Genomic DNA, 18,383 nt, shown 5'->3' with positions numbered 1-18,383 from the left:
ATGAGCCTTCAATGTGATGCTGCGGCTAGTAAAGCGAGCAAAACGCTGGCTTGCATTCATAGATGCTTCTCAAGTAAATCCCCGGGACATCATTCTCCCCTTGTACTCGGCCTTGGTGAGGCCGCAGCTGGAGTATTGCTTCCAGTTTTGGGCTCCACAATTCAAAAAGGATGTGGAGAAGCTTGAGAGAGTCCAGAGAAGAGCCACGTGCATGATCAGAGGCCAGGAAAACAGACCTTATGATGAGAGGCTGAGAGCCATGGAGCTATTCGGCCTGAAAAAGCGCAGGCTCAGGGGTGATCTGATGGCCACCTATAAGTTTATCAGGGGTGCTCACCAGGATCTGGGGGAACGATTGTTCACCAGAGCGCCCCAAGGAATGACAAGGTGAAACAGTCACAAACTCCACTGTGACCGTTTCAGGCTGAACATAAGGAAGAACTTCTTTACTGTCTGAGCCTCCAAGGTTTGGAATAGAGTGCTGCCAGAGGTGGTTGGAGCATCCACTTTGAATGCCTTCAAGACACATCTGGATGTTTATCTTGCTGGGATTCTATGATCCCTGTGGAATTCCTGCCCCGGGGGTGGGGCTGGACTCGATGATCCTTCGGGGTCCCTTCCAGCCCGAATGTCTATGAAATCTATGAAAATGACTTCTCAGATTTCAGACTTTAATTTTCAAGTTTGGGCATAAGACATGGTTTCTAATGATCAGTGTCCTTTCTGTCATAACTATTTCCATTTAAATTGCATACTGCATATACATACCTTTATTAAATGCCAAGATACCCCTCAGTAAGCATACATACTAACTTGGAACAAATCTGTAGTATGTAATGTTTCATCACCACCCTTTTCCACACTCATACTGCTTCTGGTTTGAGATATTTGGCAGCAAGGAATGACAGTTTAAAGGCAGAGAATCTATCAACTCGAATATGTTTTTGAATTGCAGAGGAAACTGGGCCCATTGGCTTCTGTGCATAATAGATTCCCACCCACCCATGTTTTTATTTAGTCTCCCTGAGTTATTTATATATGGAGAGCTGAAGCTGAATGATGAATCATAAGTGTAACTGGCAAAGAGAAGACAAAAGAACAAATACCAGCTTGGAAATAGTTTCCAATGCTAGTATAGATGCCAAATATATGTGAGACTGGGTGTGTCTACATGAGACACTTAACTGTGCAGTAATGTAGTTTACTGTGCAGTAACTGCATGTGTCTACATGTACGCATGCTTACTGCTCAGTAAAAACCCCTAATCACAAGTAAATTTGATACCTGCATTTGCAGGTATCAAATTTACTCGTGATTAGTTACTGCTCAGTAACACGCATGTAGATGTGACCCAGGAGCAAATTTGCTCCCAGGTCAGCCTTGCTACAAGAGGGCCAACCTAAGGCTAGCCCCAGGACTCTGGGCTGGGAGCTTTTCTTGCCGCAGGGCTGGGCTGCCTCAATGGCAGCCCCTGCCTCAGGCCTTTAAAAGCCTGCAGGCATTTTGAGCCCTGGGGCACACCAGCAGGGAGCCTGAGGGCACTCCAGGCCCCTGTGTCCCTCTGGGCAGGCTACAGGCGAGCTGCCCCAGCCTGCCTGCATCCTGGCACTGCTGCCTGATATCACAGTGCTGCACGGCTTCCAGGCTCATGCCATCCAGGCCTGCAGGATGCTGCAGGCTCCAGCCAGGCCTGCCAGCCCCCACACCCAACTGCAGACAGCTCCTGGCAGGTGCTGTAGGGCATTGCCTCAGCCATGCAGCTGTCAGTCCCACGCTGGGCCCCTGCGCTGGGTGCTGCAGGTGGCTACCCAGGCTGGGCACACGGGGACAGCCGCACAGAGGCCCAGAGAGTCGGTGCCGGAGCCCTGATGGCAACATCCTCACCACCCATACCCATGCCTGTTGTCTACCACCCAGGACCCCAACTGGTCACAGGAGGAGATTGGCAACCTCATGGCACTGTGGGGCAAGGCAGAGGTGCAGTGCCAGTTCAAACAGGGTGGGCATTCCAATGCCTACATATATGAGGGGCTGTCAGTCCAGATGCAGGAGCATGGGCACAACCAGTCAGTGCATAAAGGTCAAGGCTTTGTGGGCACAGTGGGTTGCAATCACCAAACACAATCATCAGTCAGGGAGTGCCCATAAATCCATGCCCTTTATGTGACAACTCATGGACATCCCTGCACCCCAGGACCCTGGCTGCAGCCAGATTGTGTACAGCAGCATGGGTGGCCTGCCTGAGCCCCAGCCCCCTCAATGAGGCATGGCTGGCCATGACACTGCTGGCTGCCAGCCAGGGCCATCCCGAGGGGGGGACAAATCGGGGCAACCACCCCGGGCCCTGCACTTTGGGGGGCCCTGCAGAGCTGGGCAGAGTGGCCACAGTGGCTCTGTGCCGCTGCCAGCTTCTTCATGTCCAGCTGCTTGCTACCCACCCCTCCCCACGTTGCCACCACTGCTGATAGTGGCAGCAGCTTCTTCAGGTCCAGGGTGCATGGGATCAGAGTGGGGGTGGGGGCCCGTGTGGGCTGATTTGCCCCGGGCCCCACACCCTGCTCAGGTTGGCTCTGTCACCAGCAGTGCCAGTTCCTTTCTGGGGGTGGCCCCCAGCCAAGTGCTGCGTGCCATGCCCCACTGTCCAATGACATCGCCAGAAGCTGCATGCCATTGCTGCTAGCTGTTACTCCTCAGAGCTGCCAGGCCTGCCTGCCCCGGCCATATGGTAAAGCTTACACTGAGGGAGGGCACTCCCAGGGCCGTCCCCTCTCCACCCCTGCCCCCAGCCCCTACTCCTGCTCTCCCTTCCTGCCTGGCCTGCCTGCACTCTCCTGGCCCCAGGTTTCTCCCCACCCACCCAGCACGCAGGGAAGTGAGAGACAGTGCAAAACATTATTGAGAAGCCTGTGCCCCCACAGCTAGATGGGCACAGGTCTCATGCCAAGGAATGTGTTGATGCTGGTAGCGATGTCCTTGGCAGCGGGGGGCAAGGACATCTAATGCAGCCACAGGTCGCCCTCCAGGCAGCAGCAAAGGTTGTGGGGTAGCCGAGGCTTGACTAACCACATCATAGTAGCTCAGGGTCCCATGCCAGGTGCACACGTTCACTTAGGGCACCATGGCAATCAGCAGCAGCAGGACATAGTGGGATGGGCACACCTCAGTCTGTGCAAACAGCTCCTCATGGATCTCCCAGCACACGTGCACCAGGGGCATGCTTGGGGTGCAGTGGTATGGGGGTGGGGCTGGCCCCAAGGCACCTCCCCAGAGAAGACCCCTGTGGAGAGGTGGGGGCACGGGCAGCTCCTCATCCCAGTCATCTAGGAGCCTTGTTTCCCCAGAGCCCAGGCACCTTGGGCTGGGCAGCAGCACAGTAGAGTGGTTAGTCTTCAGGAGCAGGCGGGGGACAGCAGGGTCTGGAGCTTCTGCAGCAGGTGCTGCCAGGAGCCTGGCCTGTCCCACCCTGAGAATGGGATGGGGGAAGTAGGTTGCCTGTGGCCAGCACCCAGTGGCCTGCTGGCCACAGGGGAGTGAGTGGGGACGGAGGGCTCGACCAGTGGATACCTGGGCCCAGGCCTGCCCATATGACTTACCATAATCCCTTGGCACCTGTGCACATCTGACCCCCACTGAGTCTGGGCAATGCTAGATGGCATTGCCATCTTTAACACCTATCTGTCTCATCAACTGTCCAGCTGTTTATCACATCTCATCTGGAAAACTTTCCCTTATGCTGTAAGTCATAATCTCTCTGTGCTTGTTTGAGGGTCTGATTTTAACATGTAGCCACTAGCTTGCCTTGGTGATTGAGGAACCCCATGTCCCTAGAGGGAGTAGAATGGATGAATGGGTTGTGTTACAAAGGGTGTGCTCACTTCCAGAAATCTTCAATGCATGGGCAGAGTGCACCAGCCCTTGGGAAGATGCAGTCTGAATCCCCTTTTCCATGCCTGGCTGGCCCTGTAAGCTGACATGGAGAGGAACGAGGCAGGGCACTTCCTCCTATCTATCTCATTTTCTATAGCTATACAAGAGAGAAATCATTAGTCTTCCCCAATTGCCAGGACTTTCTCAAGGTATCTGGTGGAGCTAAGAGACAGAATGACCTTAGGCATCTTTACACATGCTCCAGGGTGAGAGGTGGGGGTGCTTTAATTAAAGCAGCTCCAAAGGGAATTGTTATATTAACATTTTTAGAAGCATTTAAACCATATCAAATTATCAGTGGTTTCTGATGGAATATTTTGACCTTGTATACTAACCACATGGTTAGAAAACACTGGAAAGCATTTTGTTTTTTCATAGAAAACTAAAACCTTTCAGAATCCCAACTTTTCTTTGCAGTCTTTAGCATAATAATAATAGCATGTCAATTTTTTTCCATTACATCATTGCTAAAGCAGCAAAAACATACGAGAAAGTGGCAATAAAGCGGCTGTAGATCTATTATTGTTTGACTGTATGGAAACAGGTCAGTGAAGTAGTTAGTTATCTGGTCTGGGAACTGTTTGTTTATGAATTAGGTTTTCCCAAAGGAATTATGTGATAGGAAATACAATAGGAAATGGACTTTTAACATACACATAAATATCCAAAAATGTAAGTGTTTTACAGGAGTGGGTAGAGAAGTTGATGGAAATTTGCTATTTTTGTTGATTATATTTTTTTAAAATAGCAAATTCCACATCCTTAAGTTTCTTTTGCTATTTTTGATACCACTGACCTCCCCTAAAGTACGTTTGTTGCAGAAGTACAACAATAGTTCATTGTTACATAACTGCTGACTGGGGTTTAGAAAATTCAGGTGTTTATACATGCTGTGAAACTGGAAATAAAAACAGCTCTTTTTACAGGTAATTCATTCTTTTACCCATGTGTTCTGACAATACTTTGTAATGCCAAGATAACCAAATTAATGTTAACCATGTGTAGCAAGACTGAGCCCCAGGGGTGGCCATGACACCCCCTGGTGGCTACAACTCCTACTTTGCTTGGGCTCCTCCTGTCCTCTCCTTTTTCTTCTGCCTGCCATGCCTCAATGTAGTTATTGGCTTTTGAAAAAGGAGGCTGCCCAAGGGTCCTAGAGCAAGTCCTAGTCCTTTATGGTGGCTGATCCCCCTTGGACCCTGCTGGTCCCAATCCTTTCTTCATGCTCAGTTGGCCCTCCTGACCTGTCCATGCTCCCAGGGCACATGTTACCTTATGGGCTATGTGTGGTCTCCAACCTCCTCTGTAGCTATGCCCATGCCTCTCAAATATTACCAGTTGCCCCTCAGCCAAAACAGGCCACCTCAAGCCTCTATGCCCTTGTCAGAACTTCAGGCTTGCTGGCCTTGGCCCCCACTTTCTCTCTGGTCTCCTTAGCCCAGGACCACTATGCTGGAAATGGCTTCTGGGCTCCCGCCCTAGTCTCCCCCTTTCAGGCCCTGGTTTCACCCCCTTGGGCTTCAGGCCCCTGGCCTTGCCTCTCATGGGCTCTGGCCTTAGCCCTTCTGTCCTTCTACATGGTTACCTAAGGCCCCTGATAGACGTTATGTTTAAGACATGCTTAACCTCTTCAGCATGTCTCCAGTAGTAACCTGGCCACATGTTCAAGCAATTAATGGTGTGATAAAACAGGGCATAAGCCAAAAAGTTATTACAGAAAATATGTGTAATAACTTTGTAGCTGGCTCCCATCACACCTTAATTAAATGTGTGGCTGCTCCCAGCCTCAGGAGCACACTGGAGCCCTTCAGGACTGGTGTGCTTCTGAGACTAGGAGTGCCAGTCAGCTGATTGATACTTCTAGCCATGGGAACTCATCCGAGTCCTTGGCTCCTGCACGCTCATGGCTGGGAGTGCTGGTCAGCTGCTCAGTGCTCCTAGCCATGGGAGTGCACGGAAGCCAAGGGCTCCAATGCTCTCCAGTGACTAGGAGTGCTGACCAGCTGACTGGTGTTCTCAGCTATAGGAGCACTGGGCCCCTGGCTTGCTACTTGCCAGTGCAGGGGGGATTTGGGATCTGAATCCTGGGCTCCTGCACCAGCAATACCATGCAATTGGGATCTGACCCCCAGTTGCAGAATTGTGCCTCCTGCCATGCATATGTGGCATGGGAGGCATGTGTGATTGTTGGGGTTGTGGATCAGATTGCATTGCACCTTTAATTGAACACTGCAAGCGGCCTAAGTCCCAAAAATGCCGGTTAACCACAGGTTGGCACCTTGTTCCTGCCTGTGTATATATGTAAAATAGAATGCCAAACTATGTTGCGCTATTGTAGTGCAGCAATGTTGAAATTTTAGTTCAGCACACATAGTTTGGTTTAAAATTGGCAGAGCCTGGTCTAAGAACTGGCTCCCACCCCTTCAACCAAAGGGTGATGCGTGTCCTATTCATAACCGATCTAAACTATGCCACTTACTGAAAACTGTAACTTAGATCAATTCTGCCTTGGACTTTTGTCTGTACCTAGCCTTAGTATCTGGTTTACACTTGCACTGGCCACTTTTCAAATAAATATTGCAATATAAATATAAAGTCAGAGTTAAAATTGAGTTGGGTGCTATAAACATGCTGCGTTTTATAGGTTGAAGTGTGATAACACTACACTATCTATCTTCTTAGCGATAGGAAGGAGGAAAGTGTATATTGCTCATTATCTTCTGTAGCAGAGGCCACACACTTGTTTTGGCTTTCTGTTTATAAATGCAGGATGATATTTGTGCTTACGAGTGAAGATGGGTGCGGTGGTTTTTTGATGCCCAAAAAGAAATAGCTACTACAATTTGAACCACATCTAATGTTTAGCATAAGAGAGAGAAAAAAAAGTTATTGTATTTTCATGATGTCTTTTGAAGAATTTTTAAGAGAAAGCTATACTTTCAGTATTCCGTTCATTTCATTCTGCCAACTACTGGGTTACTTATTATTGGGGGGGGGGGGTGCGTGTACATGTTTTTGGACTATGTATGTAGGTCTTTCAAATAAGAAATAAGCATGGTCTTGTTCATGTCTAACCGTTAAAAAATCACAGTGAAGAGACTGTAGTGAAGAGATTTGTTTTGCCCACATTCCAATTCTACTAATTAAATAAATAAGGTACTGTTCTTCATTTTCTTTTCTAAACTGTTGCTATGCCCTCTTAAACAACTGAGGAGTTCTATTCCAGAGGTGGCTGTATTTTTAGAAAATGTATCATAGTTTTTAAACCTAAGAAACCAGTACAGACAGCAAATTTGGAAATACTCTACAAAATATAGCATAATTATGAAGTCAGTCAGCAGTCCAGGAGTTATTTTGCATTCTAATGATCATCCAGAATAAGAAGAAAATATTGAATATATCATATATCTTAAAAGAGAAGTGCAGGTGAGTTTGGGTAGCTTCATATTCTTATCTAAAGCCCTGATCTTGCATTAGGATTGGGATTTTATTTGAATTGAAAGATTAACACCACCAATTCAGGAGTAAAGTGATAATAAGATCAAAACAAAGAGGTGGTGTTGCAGAAATCATCATATACAATATGGTGCATGAAAATAGCACATAATAGATCAGTAGAACAGTAAAGTTATTTACTTACTTATCTGTATAATGTAGTATAGTGTAGTATGTACATGAATTTTTAGTGTAGACCCTAGAAGAAAAGTAATGGGGCTCCTTACCAAAAGCGTGCTAACCTATTGGAGTATGTATGTGGTATCTAATAGCCTGAAATCACTGGAAACCCCTACTTCCCCCACCCCCACCAAGCAAATGCTAACTCAGGAGCATTTAGCATAAACAGCATATGTCAGAATTTCCCACAAATCATTTAATTGGACTCATCCTTATGTTGTGACATATGGTTGAAATTCCTCAAATTTCTCTGTGTTTGGAAAGTATGTCCTGCATACTAGATATTTAAAAGAAACAATATCTCCCTTCTGCCTATGGGTGCATTTTAATGACACGTCCCTCTAGTAGATAAACATGCCTGAGCCGAAACTCTTAAGTCAGTACAGGTTTGGTATTTACTCTCTGCTTAGAGGTTAAACATTATGGCACAGTAATGATCTGGGACTACAGTGTGCATAGTTTGGCACCTGTCTTTATTTCCAAGGGCAGTTAATTACCTCAGTTGTCCAAGAAAATTGGCTGTTTGCATCTAAAGATGAGTGTTTAGTCAACTCAATGTTAAATTTGAGTAATTCCAGGAGAGAAATGCAATGGGATCTCAGACCTCCCTGCTGAGCTCCCTGGAGCTGCCAGCAAGAAACAAGACTTGCACTTTCATTCCTGCTTCCCATGGACCAGGCCCTGGTAATTAAGCAGCATATAGAGCTCATAATGACCCTAATCATGTGCTCCTATATTTGCATCTAAAAATTAATATTAATTACATTTTGTTTACTCTTGGAAGTGCCATTTTGAGTACTTTGGGGCTAAGATCTCACTTGTATTGCCTATGAAGCATTGTCTCTCTGATTATGCTCCAATTGTCAGGGGATTTAGTCATTCTTATGCTCTGCTGACTGAAGCAGTTGGGCTAAAGGGCATATTTTGTCATTCATTTTGTTTGTGCTGATACTGTCAGGCTCTTATAGCCTGATAAAATCCTTCCTTAAGGTTCTTCCCACACATTCCCATATGTCTTGATTAATACAGCTGGATCAATAATTAGGGGAAATGAGACTTTACAGAATGATGTTGGGTTGGGAAATTTTCCCTTCATTTATCCAGAGCAGAGGTGGCCAACCCATGGCTCCAGAGCCACATGCAGCTCTTCAGAAGTTAATATGTGTCTCCTTGAACATTTACACAAGTACACAGTGACCAGCTTCCATAGTCGTTACTTCACGTCACGTGATGCGACTGCTCGCAGCAAGCACATTACTCAGTTTGGACTTGGAAGTTTGGACTCCGGTGCCACGGGTTGACCACCCCTGGTCCAGAACCATTAATATTTTGGAATATGAGCTTTAGAGACCCAGCCTAGAGTGTTCAGTTTTTACAGGTTTTCTATATTTGGCAAGAAATGCCTTGCCATTGTAATGGTCACTTTGCTTGAAAGCTTAATGGAAGAATTCTAACATTCATAACAGTTTATCTCCTAATCCTCTCTGGAATCATGCAAAGACTGCTCTAACCTCATATACTCCTTCTCTTCCTCTGACCCTGCCCTTGTTCTGTGCAGGGTTGGGGAAGGCAGCAGGTGGTGGTCTTAGTTTTCCTGCTCAAGAACCTGTGGTGTCCTATGGATGATATCTCCATTAAAAATTTTCCATAGGTTTCTAATTTGGCTGGTGGCTGTAAGAGTTGGGGCATATGTGGTGGTCTTCTTCCTTCCTTTGTCCCTGACTACTCTTCGTGCTCTGCTTGTCATTGGTCTGCATATATCTGAAATGGCTCTAGTTATATTGCACCCAACCCTTTCTTGTGTGGCAGGATCACCGTGACCTCTGTCACAGAGGGAAAGCATATGGACAAATCTGTCAAGGCTGGACTTTTATGACTGAGGAAGGGACAGTCCCAGTTCCCTGAAGCCTGTCCACACCATGGAGTTCTGTAGGGCGCATGAGAGCAAGGCCTGGACATTTTCCCCTTTTCTATGCTTAGTAAAGTGGCTACTCTGTTCCTTTCCCTTGTTCTGTCCAGCTGAGCAGCAGTCCTAGCTTGCCTGAGTGTGGCTTTTAACAGTCTTCCTTCAGCAATCAGCTTTATGATGGTGATCGGATGCCTCCTGCTGTTCAGTTGGGGTCTGTCAGTCACTCCAGTTCTTCAGTACAGCTCCTCTGCCTAAGTCTTGCTGCTTTTAAAAGAGCTTTTTAGCATGTGTCTTAGGCCCCAGGATTGGGTGTGGGGGTCTCTAGTCTCCCTGTGCTCTTCCATGCATTTGGTTGTTCTTGCACCTCTACAGCATTGGCCCTGCTTATTAGTTGGGAGGAGTAAAACTCTACTACTTCAACAATCCTCATGGTAATTTACTGGTGCTCAGTATTTTATCATGCATCTCCACACATGCTTCTTTGCCTTGGCTCAAAGTAACTGTTGTGTCCTCTACGGTGTCCTCAACTGTGGTGAGGCCATTTCACCCAGTTGGCTTTGATTAGAGTTGTTTATGTGGTAGTTTGGTAGACCTGAGAAGACTTCCTGTTCCACTGTGCCTTCTCAGGTTGCCTTTGCCATGCAGAAGCTTTTTAACTTTATAAGCCTGCTTAGCCCTCTTCTCTCCCACACCTGCCTTTCCTCATGAATGATTGCTTGTTCTTCCTAGGTTGTCTTTATTTTGCATCTGTGCCTCATGCACCTCTGGTCATTCGCCAGTTTTCAAAAGGTTTTATCTGTGCTGGATGTTTATAGAGCTGTTTGGCAATAGAAATGATGATGGAGCTGTCAAAGGTTCCTTGAAAGTCTCTACACCTGAGAAGTCAACTCCCAGCTTTACATTGATGCCTCAGCCCCTGGGCCCTGCTGTTCTTAAAGGAACTTTTTGGATCCTTCCTGGACTCTTGATCTAATTAGGTTCCCAACTCCCTCAAATGCCTCCAGTTCTCTACTCTTGGGTAGTGAATGAAGTAGAGGTTTGCAACCTCTGTCCTCTCAGCTACTTGCACATTTAAACCCTAGAGCTTTCTTCCTGGACTACTCACAACAGTCTAGGCTCTAGCCATTCATGAAAAGGTTCTGTACTGACAGCTCAGATAGGGTAGCTCTCTCTTGGTGAGGAAACCCATTACCTTTCTTCTGGAGTCTACACTAAGAATTCAGGCTACCTAGAATCCTTATTCACTTTATGTAAGTAGGCTCCTTTCATTTTTTGTTCTCTGTACACTCTAGAGTAGAAGAAATAAGCCAACTTTCAAATAAACACCTACTACCACCCCACTCCATCTTGTATCTCCAGACCTTACTTGGTTCAGCAACATTCATCCTATCATGAAGCTATACTATTTTTTCCCATGGTGGGTGTGTGGAGGAAGCAGAATGGCTAAATGGGTTAACAGTTGGGGATGGATGCATCATCCCTTAAACTACCAGTCACCCTGAAATGATGTGATTGTGTTTGACCCCAGTACTTCTTCCTGCCATGGCAGTGGGTCGGACTTGATGATCTGCTCAGGTCCCTTCTAACCCTACCAACTATGAAGCTGTGAAACTATGTTTTCAGTTATGACTTTGCTAAATAAGTACACTTAATAAGAAAGCTGGTATTCTTCAGGGATTATTGCTGAGCTGTCTCTTCTATCTACATGTAAAACATGCATAAAAGTGCTTCAGTGATTGGAACTATAGAGGTTGAGATAGGTAAGTTCTCTCAAAATGCTAGTTCTAAATGAATTATGCTCCTGAGGGACATGTGAATAAGGAACGTTCTTATTTCTCTTTGGTACATACTTAAAAAAAACCAAAACCCTTTAAAATTTTCTTGCAGGGAAGGTTTGTACTTATTTTTCAGTAATAATTTCAAGTTACACCTAATGCTTTGTTAAACGATGGCTACAAATTGATTTTTCCTGAAAAAGAAGATACTCCATAATGTTATAGAGATGTTTTTTATAACTGACAGTTCAAATAGCTTGTGTTTAGCTGCTTGGACACCAGTTCTGCAACACGTCTAATTCTAAGCATGTAAATAGTCCTGTTGAAATTAGTGGGATTACTCATATCTCCCCCCCCCCCCCCCCCCCATATGGTTAAGGGCCAGAAAGAGCCATTTTGATCTAGTTTGACCACTACATAACAGACAATATCATTTTACTGTAACTTTGAGAGGTTTTTTTTTTTCAGGCATGTGCATACATCTTTGCAGAAAAAGGACTTTGATTTGTAATATGCTGCTGATCATTAGTTTTAAGTTTAACATATTCATATATCAGTTTTAGTGATAATGCAGCAAAATAGATTTTGAAATGGTAAACTTTTGTTTACATGGGAAGGCTGATCTTTTTTCCTAGGACTTTGAAAATGGTGGCAGCAAATTGTGAGTGTAAAAGCAGGGACTTGTTTGAACAGGAAAAAAAGATTCCTACACTTAGCACTTTTTTTTAAAAGTTATATTAAGGACATTTAACACATGTAGATAGAGGACTTTTTAGCATTTATTGGAACCTAGAAAAGTAAAAGAAAAAATAGATTCCAGGCTGGAACCATGCATACCTAGTTTTATCCTTGAACACATTGTATGGCTGACTTCCCTGAATATTCATTTTTTATTTTAAATTTAACCTTTTAAAATAAACTTGGGCCAGTAGGGGGCTCTCCTGCCCCCAAAACCATGTTTTGGGTGCTTCCCCTGGGGGCTGGCCCCCTTCCTGGAGCATACCTGCAAGCCTGGGCTAACCACTGCCACCACCTGGGCCTTGGTCTTTGTTAGGGCTCTGTGCAGCCTAGGATGCACAGACCCTGTAGACCTTGGGGGGTGCTTAACCCATCATGGTAATTTGGGGTGCTTCCTTTTAGCCTGAAGCATTCAAAAGTAGCCTCCTACATGGGAGGAAGGTAAAAAGCCACGCCCACCATAGCCAGCCGAGCAAAAGGGAGCTAAAAAGGCTTTCCTCACCCCTCTCAAGCACACTCAGCAAGGCGTGCTATAACAGATAGCTTTATTGATCAAAGAGGCCTGGGGCGCAGGTATAAGACAGAGAAATATCAAAAGAAAAAAACAAAACACCTTGAGCAAAACAGAATAGGCTTGTTGGCCCTTTTGATACGCGTCTAGTTCACTTAATCCTAAATTACTGGCTAAATTGCAGGTAAGTTACTGGCATGTTCATCCAGAGACTGATGGAGCTCTGGATGCTTGTTGCTTGTTTCAGCGTCTCAAAATGACTGACTGCCTCCAAAATGGAGTGACCCCTTTTAAAACTTTTGTGACCTCATCACTACTTCCCAACCAGAAACAGGGTCTACATGATGCAGACCAATCCTTTTAACAGTTGTCAGCACCCTCAGATGGAGGCAGCAGAGTCATGCAGGTATCTTGGTGGAAACTAGGACAAAGAATCTCTGCAGCCCAGCCCAGCTCCCCTTAGGTGCCCAGGCTCGGTTACTAAAGCAACCAGGCAGTGTGAAGAGGAGACAGAGGGGGTTGGGCTGTCCACTTACAGTCTGAGAATGATTTCTTCACATAAACAACGTAAACTGGAAATGTCTATGTATAGAGTGTTTTTCCTTTGCTTTTTCTTGACTAAATGCACGTGTTCTCAGCTGTTCACATTTTGCTTTTATTTTGCAGCAAGAAGGATGCCAGTGTAAAAGAAATACATTAATGTTCTACAGTTATTGTTCAAAAGGCTGAATCCTACAAAAGCAGTTGTGGGAAAGTTTGGGTTGATTACTGTAGAATTATATGTTATTTTTATTAGGGCTGTTCTCAAAGAGATTTTCATATGTTTATTCCCCTATTATTTGGCAACTTGACAAGTTTTACAGGAAACATGACTCTATAATGGAGTCAGTGACACAACTGCAACTTCTTACTTTAAAATATGACACTTTATTTCCCTATAATTAGAGAACAGGAAACATAAAGAGAAGGAATTCTGTAACTACCACAGTTTCTGTTCACATGCTTAGTTCTTGTGCACTTGAGTTCCTTATCCATGACCTGTCTGACACAAGCTCAATATATGTTTCTTCTATTATTTACAGTGGTGTAAATTGAGAGCCATTCCTCTAGAGTCAATGGCGTTACAGGAGTATATATAAAATGAGAGCTGCACCCAGAGATCAGGGGCAGGATCTTCGATTTTGATTTGCAGAATCCTAAAGTAAAGGTGTCCAGAAGTAGGTCTATTTATGTAAGCTGCATCAGATGTTCAGGCTATATAATATTTGGACTTCCATTTTTTTTTAAAAACTTCTATTGCTCCTGGTTGCAAAAGTAACTTCTAAATGGGAACTGAAAGCGAACTGTTGCTGTGACTTCTCCAACAATCTTTCTCAGAGATGTGAACTATGCTATTCTCTACTCACCTCAATTGCATGCTAACGCCTATGGTATCATAAAGCCTTTGATGTATTTGCAGTTAGGATCTTTTATTTTGTCTTTGTGTTTTCACTGCCATATGGACATAAGGAAGGACTGAGTACCATGTGTATGTCAGATAGGTGTTTTGCCATGGGTTGTGCTGATGGAGAGGAAGCTTAGTTATTTCCTTAGTTTCCATGTTGTTTGTGGGTTTAGTAAAGAGGCCATAGTCAGCCTTCAGGAACAGATTAACTTTTTAAAGAACTAAAAGAGAGGTGAAACTGTGAGACAACTCTGTTTGTAACTTGTCTGCCCCTGCTCCTGCCAAATGCCCATTTTCTCCTGGCAGTCTTCTTACAAGCTTCCTAATGGACCAGTATCCTTACCGTTCTGGACGCTAAAAACTTGTCTGTATTATGATATACCTTAGAAGGATGGAAGGATAGAGGATGTCCATTAGAAATACACATGGCCATATTAATACCATTCACTCTGCGCTGAGTAACTGTACAGTGAGTCCACAGTTTTAATGATAAGATATCCTGGATCAGAACCCAGCTCCTGGCCCTCCCTGCTTTGCACTGCTCTAGTGCAGGGCAGCTAGTTTCCCCTAATTTATGACAGTCCTCAGATAACATAAATCTTTTTCTACGCTATCGATCCATACTTTCCTCCTAGAGTGCAGGGCACTGTGGGAGGGCCAGGGCAAAAAGGGGACATGGATGGAGTGCTTAACTTGCTTCCGAGGGTTCTGCTTCTCTGCAGGGGGATTCTTCTGATAGTGGGATAGGGCCAGCATAACAATTCTGACACCTGTCCTATGTGCCAGGAGGTAGTTTGGAGGAAGATGGGCTGATCAAAGAGCCATTCATTGTACATGGAAGCCATATCATTATATCCCTAGATGTTAGAACTGCTCTTTGGGACAGAGGTAGCCAGCCATCTCCAATGAGAACTGGTGCAGCTTCTGGTTGCCCCTAGGATCAGAGCACTCTAAAAATATCTTAAAGCCGCTTCCCCTTTCTCATCCTCGTGGGTTATCCTGAGTGCAGTTCACTTGTCAACAAGGACTCTTTGCCTGATGTTTCTATACAGCAGTGGTTCTCAACCTTTCTAAACTCAAGGCACCCTTTGTTCCTTTGTTATACTCAAGGCACTCCTCAGAAAATGCCAACTCTTAGCTTTCACTCATTTTTTGACTAAGGAGAATAATAGAACAATTTTTTTTTTAATTGCAAACAACTCAGAAAGACCATAATAGGTCAGGATGCTTTTAATGGTATGGATGCCTGTTTGAATTCTTGAGGTTTATCTTATGAATCATGTTTGCACACCAAACACTGGTAGCCTTACATGGCATCCTGCAGCACCCCATGGCATCCTCAAAAACCACTGTTACTGAGAGCACAAAATGACTTGGTTTCTTTCTCCCTTGCAGTACTCCATTTCAAATTCATGTCTAATGCACAATCTCATATCATGCTCATGTCTGTTCTACCTTTACTGCTTCCTGGAGTCCGTGTTACAGACACTAATGGTTTGGTGCACCATACCACTCAGGTACTAGTAACCTGCCAGGTGTACTAGAGCTGGGAGGCACGCACCAAAAGCTGTTCAGACACCAGGCTATACAGGCATTAGTTGTAGCATGTCTCAGTAACAACACAGACGCATGGCTAATTGGCTATTTCACTAGGCCTGACAAAAAAGACAAGGCTGGAGAAGGTTGCAAATACCTGAAGATCTGGGGCTTAGGCACATGCAGTTTCTATTTGGATCCTTCCCAATGTGTGACCTAGGCTTAGGACAGATTTTTGGCCTGTTTGAAGTAGACTAATGAGATTTAAGGCTCTTCTGGACCAGTGTTTCTTATGCCTCTCCAGTCTGGTCTTTGCTAAGGGTAGTAGGAGTTTGCAAATTTCCAGTGCAGCATTACATAGTTGTGTGTTCAGTAGGGTGCCATCTCTACTGGCTGCTTGTCCAATTTGTGCTGCAAACTACATATTCCACACAAATCTAAACCTGGCTGCTTTGTCCATTGGTCATATACACATGGTTTCCCAGCTCCTGGGGCAGCCACTTTGTACAGAGTCCCCCACTGCTTCTGGCTGGCTTGTTAAATGGCTGCTGCTTGTTCAGATTCCAGAGTCCCACTCACTAGAGGTCTGGGAAAAGGCATGGTGCCTGTGTGTCCCATCTGTGTGTCACGGGCAAAGTTTGGGAATAGTAGCTTCATGTATTAATAATTCATCTCCCTGGGTTTCTCCCTGTGCATGGATTATAGAGCTGTTGGGTAGAAAATAATTAGTGTGAGCACAATTACAAAAAGTTACTATCAGGAAAGATGTTGCAGCTTGTAATTATAACAGGTTCTTTTGTTCTTTTCACAGCTTATCACAGCTGGCTTGTCACCATTGTTCTTTGTCATGACTGTTAACATGCCAACAATTTGCTGGTAAGTACTTGCATGAAATTGTTATGGTTATTTTGAATTTCCTATTGACTTTGTGGGCAATATAAATTAGTTTGCCCAGGAATATGTTCAGTGTTTCTCAACCTTTTAAGGAGAAAGTACCCCCTAACTTCTGAAAATTTTACTAAGTACACCAACACTCAATTTTCCAGGGGATTTTATATTTACAGACTAATGTGTGCCACATGTTGGAAGAAGGGCTGTGTATATAAGGCCGTTATATGACAGATGTCTGATCTGGTGTGGGTAGAGTTGCCACCTTTTACACCAGGGGTGCACAACTCAAGTGTGTACGTGGGCTAAAGGTGATGTTGGCCAAAGCTAGGAGGGCTGAACCCAGTGCTGCGCAAAGTGTGGCATGCCAAATTATTACTGGGGAATTTAAAGTGCCATGCAGTGTGCAGCACACCAATTTTTTTGCCATAGTTTTGAAAGGAGGATGGGGTGAGAAAGAGAGGAAAAGAAGGCGAGAGAGAGTATTGGGGTACCTGCATACCCCCTGCCTGTGTCTTGTGTACCCCCAGGGGTACATGTACCACAGGTTGAGAAACTATGTTTTAAATGACTAGTCTATTTAATATCAGTAATATTTTGTGTATCTACGGACAGTGCCCAGCGCAGCACAGACTGTGAATACAAATGATAAAATGGAATAGTAACACATATCTCCTTCCAAAGCAGTGCCTTGTATTTTGCCATATAGAGCCTGCTTCTCAAACTTGGAATTTCCTAAAGCAAAATTGTAAGTTTTTATTTGAGTAGTATCAGTATTTAGATTTAGGCACCTTGAGGCAGGGGCCAGCTTTCTGTTCTGTGTTTATATAATAATGCCTGGGGTCCTGATCCTCATCTGAGGCCTCCAAGTGCAACTGTAACACAAATTTTTTTTTTAATGATAATAGGTTTCTGAGTGCATGTTGGTGTATAGAATTATTGTTGAAAGTCTATATCCCTCCATTTTTTTGGAAAATTTCAGACTGGGCTCTTATTTTCTTTGTGGTCGGCGTTACAGGGATTCTGCTTTTCAGTGAATTAAATCACTGAGTTTTCTTTTCAAGATTTGATATTTAGTATAATATCAAACTCAAATTCATGTCATTGGGTTATATGTGCACTCACACCATCAGATTTGCATAAGCATCCAGCCAAATCAGGCTGCTGTGTATCTAGCAGCAGATTTGGTAACACATCTGGATTTAAGTCATGCCAGATGTGGGATATGTAGTTTTGGAAGAGTTCAGTGGGCTATAAACAGTGTATAGACCGTGTGCAGGCTTTTTGCAAAGGGATATATTTCTTAAAACCTTTATGACATGCCTAGGACTGTATTAGATATTCATTTTCCCTTGACATTTTTGGACATCTGATCCTACTTTCCTTAAAGTTACTGGAGAAGCTCCAGTTGGTTTCAACAAATGAAGGACTGAGATCTTTTGTATATTGTACTTTGTAAACAGCTGCAAATGCGAGTCCTCTGTAACTGAAAAATAAGCATTCTTCTACAATGTAATCCAGTTTGCTTTGTGCTCAACTTTTCTTCATTGTTTTATAGAATTTCAAAGTCAATGAACCACTCATTTCCTTCCTGTATATGGCTTTTCCTTAGTTATCTTTAGATATTTGTGCTTTAATCACAATGAGGCAGAAAAGGATTGTGAAATGTGACCTCTACAACTGAAAGGTAGTTAGTTTTAAAATGCTTTTTGGAACCAATATATGTCCATTACAGTTTCATTTATAGACCTTAAAAAACTAGAAGTAAAATATCTTTAATATAGTGCAAGGCTGATGTTTACCATTCTATTCTCTTTTCCCAAATCATGTCTCATGTAGCTTTTTCTTTTTTCTTTTTTTTTTAACAGCTCATAGATTAAACAAAGTGCAGAGAGCGGACTTTGAAAGCAAACTGGGCTCTTTTTGATAAGAAATGCCAAAATAAATCTTGTATGTTTTTCTAAAATTGCAGAAGGTCAC

At 44.2% G+C, this 18,383-nt stretch overlaps 1 protein-coding gene across 1 annotated transcript in view; it reads left to right on the top strand.

Moving 5' to 3' along the window:
- The window catches only part of LOC102373757 (transmembrane protein 241), a 57,670-nt gene that overhangs the window by 35,838 nt on the left and 3,449 nt on the right, over positions 1 to 18,383 (top strand). Inside the window, exon 9 of the mRNA XM_006033624.3 lies at positions 16,327 to 16,391. Within this exon, the coding sequence (XP_006033686.2) occupies positions 16,327 to 16,391 (65 nt within the window). The remainder of the gene's footprint in view (positions 1 to 16,326; positions 16,392 to 18,383) is intronic.

Source organism: Alligator sinensis, unplaced genomic scaffold, assembly GCF_000455745.1.
Source record: "Alligator sinensis unplaced genomic scaffold, ASM45574v1 scaffold1248_1, whole genome shotgun sequence".
Classification (NCBI taxonomy): Eukaryota; Metazoa; Chordata; order Crocodylia; family Alligatoridae; genus Alligator; species Alligator sinensis.
Note: the sequence above shows the minus strand (reverse complement) of the source record. Positions and strands in the feature narration are given on the sequence as shown.